The 7,396-nt window shown below is 32.7% G+C and overlaps 1 protein-coding gene across 1 annotated transcript; it reads right to left on the bottom strand.

Annotated features, from left to right (window-relative positions):
- LOC105156366 (zinc finger protein GIS3-like) lies at window positions 703-1,783 on the bottom strand. Its single transcript, XM_011072481.2, has one exon. It carries the CDS (start codon window positions 1,618-1,620, stop codon window positions 928-930), a length of 693 nt encoding a protein of 230 aa, XP_011070783.1. The 5' UTR covers window positions 1,621-1,783; the 3' UTR covers window positions 703-927.

Genomic DNA, 7,396 nt, shown 5'->3' with positions numbered 1-7,396 from the left:
AATTGTAAGATGAGTATATGTCCATATCAAGACAATCGAAGAAAAGATGCTGATCTATGGATCACCAAACTTTGGGGCAAATCGAAAAGCGAATGTGACAGTTTAGGATCCAGCTTCTACATTAAAGCTTTTCAAATATTGAAAGATCTCTAACATCAGACTACAATTTGTGATTGTACTTAATTCATACATTATATGTAGGGAAGAGTTACACTTTTGTGGGTATTAGTCAAATATTTGGTATGATGAAGAGTACATATGTAGTTTTGATAAAATCCAAAATGCACAATATCTGGTAGTAATTTAAGTAGAACGAACTGTATTTCAAATACAAACTTGCTTGTGATTATGATGACTAGTTTTCATTCATATTGTATAATTGGGTTGTAGCGATGAATACATTCTTCAAAAAATAGTTATCTCAAATCAGACACTTTACAATCACGGGAGACTCCGTGTAATCATATTTCATAAGAATTATTATGTTGATCGTCTCTTTTCTACTTCTAGCTAACAAAAAAGAATCTAATCCTCTAATTACTAATAACTGCAGCTATATGCATTCATGATAGTTATATACCTGCAATTCGATATTCTTCTTACGTTTGAACTCGATGCTTACTGTCAGAATTATTTAATTAATTCTGTATTTTTTTTATTGGGTCATTTTCGTGTATTGTCTGCCTCTCACCATTTCCTTGCTTTTTCAGTTTAAAAAAAAAAATAAATGTACATCCAACGTCAATCAAACAAACAATTTACAAAGTGGTGGAGCCCATAAATTCCGACTGGAATATCGTAAACTAACCCCTGCAGCTGCATGTAATAAATTTCCCTTGATAAAAAATAAACAAATCTGGAAAATGTACAAAACCCGACCAGGGAGAAATCAGCGGAGGCTTTCTAGCTAATCTTACTGCTCAAAACTTACGGCGCGGCTGGGGCTAGGCTTAGGTGTAAGTCTAAGCCGAATGCGTCATCGAAACTGGGCCCATCATCCACTCTCGAAAATCTACTCAGAGAAGGCCCATCTAATCTTCCACTATGGGCCTTCACGGGTTGTTGTTGAGGCCCAACATTTATAAGGCCGGATTCCCCTACACCGCCGGCATACGATAAGTTCCCTATACCCCTCCCACCACTCGATGCAGGAAAAACGCAACCATGCGATACGTTCAAGGGCTGCGCCGCGCGTGGGACGTAGACCCACGACGGAGACGTCGCCGCAGCCGCCGGGATCACGACAGAGCCGGCTGGGGCGAGGAGGTGGGCCGGTGGGGCGAAGGCGGAGACCATAGGGTTGCGTATGTAGGATACGGCTGCGTTTCTGCTGGCTTGCATTTGGGCGCGCTTCAGCTGTTGTCTTTCCTTTTTGTGTGCGTTCTGATGGCCGCCCAGCGCCTGTGAGTTGGCGAACTCACGGCAGCAGTAGTGGCACTCGTACTTCCGGCCGTCGGACGCCGGAAACCCGCCGGATTCCGGCGAGCCCAACGGTGTTTTTGTGGAGTCCACCTCTTCTTGATCTTCTATGACGTTGAAACCGAAGAGCTTTAAGCGCCCAGTAGTTGTGGTACTGTTGTATGGCTTGTTTTGATACTCTACTTCTGCCATACCAAACATATATATATGCAACTGTGTGTATGTATATATATGTCAGTGTGTGTGTGTGTGTGATTTTAGTGAGAGAGAAGAGTTTGGAGATGAAAGTGAGACAGAAATTAAAGAAGAGGAAAGCTAAGGGTGGGAGCGTGGTGTAAGAGAGTTGTTGGATTATGCATGTCTGGGGGTATTTATACAAGTTTAAAAGGCTTTAATTAATATTTTCTTATTATATGCAAATATACATACATATATATATGTATACAGGGGGGGGGGTTGCGGACATCCCAAGAAGAAGAAAGGAAAGTGCAAAAGTGGGAACAGAAGCAAAAAAACACTTGGGGACCCATTTTCTTCGTATCCACAATGTAGTAAAGTGACAAGAATATCCTCGGATTCTTGAGTCTAATTTATAGTTGTCTATTTTGTTCCTAGTAAGTGAAAGAATGTGATATGCATGTGAACAATGTAGGGTTGCTGAACCATCAAATGATTTGAGGGATATATATATATATATATATATAGCCCTTTGTCTTAAGTAAGAAATTTTCTTGCTATTGGTACCTCTTTTCTTGTTAGCAAGTGAAAGCATTCAATCCATTACAGACATACATATAATCATCAATCATGTTTAATTGACAACTAATTCAAAAGTCCAAGGAAAGTACTATAAGGGATTTAATATTAGATGATTTTGATGTTGCATCATCCATGTTCAAGGTTTGCCTAATAATGCCTCTCACTAATTTGCAAGTACCAACATCACATGTTCTAAGCCCTCAATATATGTATACATCGATCTCACCTCAATTGCAAAATCATTTCTCTTTCAATTCCTTAATAATATATTAATTTTGGTGGTTTTATTTCCTATTGCCATTCCAGTCTGATTGCAATTTCTCTTGTATTTTATATTGTATATATCATATTAGTATAATTAATATAATAATATATAATCATAATTAATTGTTATGATTAAAAATAAAAAATTATAGTAATTTCATAGTCACTTATTATTACTACACAATATTTTTTGGTCTTAGTTTTTGCTAAAATGCCAAAAATATTTGTGCCATGACAGATAAATTAAATTTTTGTGTTGATTTTATTTAGTCACGATTAATAACAATTTATAATTTTTGTTTCAGTATATATTCACTCCATCAGGTGTATAAACTATTAAACTTCACTATTTTATGTTTTTTTTTAAAAATTAATACAAATATAGAATAAGTGTATGAAATATAAAGTTTAACTAATTTAAACAAGAAAGAGGATGCAGGGTGTCTCTAGATCAGGATACAAACCCTCTTAAACTATTGTACCCTGAAAAACTAACGTGTTCCCCAAATTGTTAAGAACACTACTACTTTTTCCACCAATAAGAAATTTTTAGTATGGTGTTTGTGCCGTGTATAGGTTGTCAGAGAATCACAGCTGAAATGCAAAAATAATAATTATATATGGCTCAGAAATTTCAGTGCTTTTGGGTACATTTTGATGTAGTTTTGATATGTATTAATTGTAAAAGGTGAGAGAGATATGGTGGAAGTGGAACGTTCCCCAAGGTGGAGGAGGTATATATCGTGAACCCCATCTCTCTGCATCCTCTGCTGCAAATTATCCTCTCTTTCGCCAACATACTTCACATTCACTTCACCTGTCACTCACTCACTCACCTTCTTTATCTTTACATGTACTCATCTACATATACACCCATCATTCTAGGTGTGGCCAACCCAGATCGGGTTTATAATCAATTATATAACAATTATAATATATTTATTATATGATTAGTATATAATTCTAAAAAAATAATTAATTACATAATTATTTTATGATTGATTTGGTTCAATCAAACCTAATTTAGATAAAACAATTTCCACCAAAAGACTATATTTCATTTGTGCTTAAAAATATTAAATTTTTATTCAATATACATATATTTTAGATTTTATATAAAATTTTTTATAACATAAAATTCATTATGTTACATAATATATTCAAATTCAAATATCGATTCAATATATAATAATGTAAATCGATGAATATGTTCTAACGAAATAAATAAACAAAAAATTATTATACAAATAAACATATATTTACTTACATTTGTAATATCAAACTCACAATTTTTTAATTATAAAATCATTAATTTACTACTCGAACAAGAGTTGGTTAGCTTGTCCATGCTTATATGTAGAGAAAAAAAACGAAAGAAGATTACTGTAGAGGATTTTTCACAAACGCGCTATATATTGCCTATATAATATACATATTGTATAGAGAGAGAGATACGTCTCTATCTTCTAACATTGTAGTATACTCTGAAGATTCAACGTTTGCATTTGCTTAATTAGCCGACAGACAGGAACTACCTACCTTACCTTTTCTCTCACTAAAAGTCCTCATCAAAGTCAAAGCATTCATGCACAATCCATCACTTGCAAACCATATATGTATGTCTCCCATCAAATATTATCATGTTAATTAGACATCTACAGTGTAGATGGGTTCAAGATCTAGCACCGTGGATCGGCCATCCTCAATCAGGTTTGTATGGCCCACGTGTCAACATCCTATCCCCCTTTCTTTATCTATATATATATGTCTACCATTTCTTCTCACATATAAATTATAATATATATTTAACAGTACTGGTTTCTGATCATCTTCTTCGCTGACAAATTCTAGACATGGCCGCACCACACCACCTCCTATTTAAATTTAATTACACCCACTCTATATTTATGGCTTCATAATAAAGCTACCAATTATCATTTTACTATATATATATATATATATTTGTTTTTACAGAAAAAAATCAATTACATTCATTTAATCATTATATCAAATTATCACATTTATTAAATTTGGGATAAATTACATCAACAGTCCTTAAAGTTAACTCTAACTACATAAATACTCCTTATCTTCTGTAAAATTACAAATACATTCTCTTAGGGAATGTTTGGGTAAATATGGGTTGTTAGTGAAAACTTTCACTAAAATATACTTATAATTACAAATATAACCTCAAAATATGTAATTGTAATTTTATAATGGGATGACTGTGTATTTGAATATAATCTTACAAGGGTATTAATGTAATTTATTTGAATATTTTATTAAGTTTCTTTATTTATTTTTATTTTTTTTTTTGGGGGGGGGGGGGGGGGGGGGGGGGACGAAGATCTGCCCGAATCTTACTAACTACATCATACGAGGCACATAGATAATAAAGAAACATTAACTAAGAGAGAGAAAAAAAATGAAAAAAGGTAGTACATTGATTGTATTAAATGTGTTTGATTCGGGTAGTATCTTCTCTTGACAAGAGGTCGAGCGTGTCCTAAACCACCCAGTGATACAATTTATGATAACAAAATGAGATAATTAGGCTAGTTAGGTGGTACCTAGCTAAAACCCTCCGCTACCTAAATCATTAAGAGTTAAAGTCGAATGTGATCTAAAAGAGTTAATATGATCGTAAATATAATTGATGTACCATAAATGCTTCCCAACGGTGGTATTTATAGGTCCAAATGTCCGTACATGGAAGGGCCACGTGGCGTTATCTTAGACAGGGTGATGCTAGAAGATCAACGGCTCAGGCTTTGAGTCTCGAATTCGGGTAGAATCCGGCAATTTAAACAATAAAAAGTACATGAATTTTATGGTATTTTTTATATTTTTTCTCATCTAGAGGGTATTTTCGTCCAAAAATCCGATAGGAGGTAATACCCCTATCATTAGTGTTAATCTTCTTACACCATGGAACATTAATGGCAGTGCTTAATTCGGCTTTCAAAGTCTTCATCACAACTCCAAACATGGCCCACCTTCCCCCCGCGGTTACGTCTACATATCAATTTCTTTTTGAATTAATTGTTATTAACTTTGGTCAAAATTCAATTTTTACTCTTAACAAGTAAACCTCATCTTTCAGGCATCATTTGATTGTTTTGGGCTTCCACCTAAAGGTCTTACCTAGTTTTACACCGTTGGATTTGCCAAAATAATAGACTTTATAACATGAGTGGTTATTCTTTTAATATTCAAATAATTATGTATTTAGTCGCTGGTTGTCGTTGAATTCTGATATTCTAATTTAATAAGCTAGTTTCTATTTGTAAATAAATATTTTTTAATCTTAATCATGATTACATGTGTAGGAAACTGAACAAGTCAGCTTAATAGATCTATATGGAATTGGTTTCGGTGCTGGCGTTTTAGTGGAGTACTTTATTTATTATAAAATGTGTTATATTTTAATTTTACTTAATATATATATTATGTATATAAAATAACTTTTAAATATGTGGATGATATACTTGATATATATATATATATATAATAATAATATTTACTGTAGAAAATGCAGACAAAATTTAGAGAGTGTTTGATATAATAAACTTACCTGTCGAACTCTAGCCAAAGTTCAAAAGCCCTTAATATTTCAATTTTCTCCCTATATCTATGATTTTTGTTATTTTCAATAAAAAATGTTTTTTTCTTCTTTGGATAACGCACAATATTTTTAAAACAATCAATATATTATTATAACATTTGGTACGTAATACAATAATAAGATAGTAATTAAACAAGGTGAAAAATCAAGAAAATAGAGTGTAGGTTGAATCTATATATATGTTTGAAATATATTGATAAATATTGGTATTGGTAGGAGAAAGCTATTCTTGAATTTTGAGCCCCCTAACGAGGTATGGGGAACTCATAAAATTATGCACTACATCCATCTAGAAATAGAGAACTAGGTAGGATTCCATTATAAGACCTTTTAATAAAACCTATGAATACAATATTCATCCAATTATTATTTGGGACATGACATAAGTGCTCATCACTTTCTATTTTCTAGGCCAAAATGTCATACATATGTGTATTTCATCATTTTCCAAAATATACAAATATAATGGAAGGAAATTACAAATATCATTATTTTTATCTTTGGAAATTGATTCTAATTCTTTTTTATTTTCTAATGTTTTTTTGGAATTTTTCACCTTTTCTTTTTCATTATTGATTATATATTGACATATATAAACGTAGTGGATGGACAACACAAAGCTTGTTCATGGTTATCTTTTTAAATTTAATTGGAATATGATATATCATATCTTGCTGCATATATATATATATATAAACATCAAAAACTCCTCATGGGAAACAAGGAATCAGTTCCAACAACAATTCCCTGACAACCCTTTCTTTTTTTTTTATATATTAAAAATTTAAGGTATGCTGCTGTATGCTTAAGAAAAACAGTACTGTCAGAGGAGCCTCAGGTTAGAGAAAAGGAGTTAAGCACATGCTGAACCCATTCTGCTGAGGAAAATACATGTGATTATGCACACAATTGGTCTCTCACTATTCAGACAAAGCAAGAAACCTTCTGCACATTCGCCATGTTGTCACCATATTCAAAACATATATGTTATATACAAATAGATAGATCAATAAATTTCGAATAGTTGGTACATAACTATACAAAATTTCATTACCTAATTGATGCATAATTTAAGAAAAGTGAACAATTAGTTTCAGTCGATCAATTACATTGCGAATACAATAACACTTATATGATTAACTATGATATCAGACTTTATTCATTTCAAATACATATGATGTTAGAATTCAGAGGTGAAGTGTTTTAGTTGAGTAAGTAATTAGTCAATTGTCCAATCAGCTTTTTCCAATTAGCTTGTTGATTAATAATAACCCACAGATGTACGTGCTTTTTTCTTTGTTGGGGGGGGGGGGGGGGGGGGGGGGG

The sequence above is a fragment of the Sesamum indicum genome, linkage group LG2 (genome assembly GCF_000512975.1).
Source record: "Sesamum indicum cultivar Zhongzhi No. 13 linkage group LG2, S_indicum_v1.0, whole genome shotgun sequence".
Lineage (NCBI taxonomy): Eukaryota > Viridiplantae > Streptophyta > Magnoliopsida > Lamiales > Pedaliaceae > Sesamum > Sesamum indicum.
This window is presented reverse-complemented; position numbering and strand designations above follow the sequence as displayed.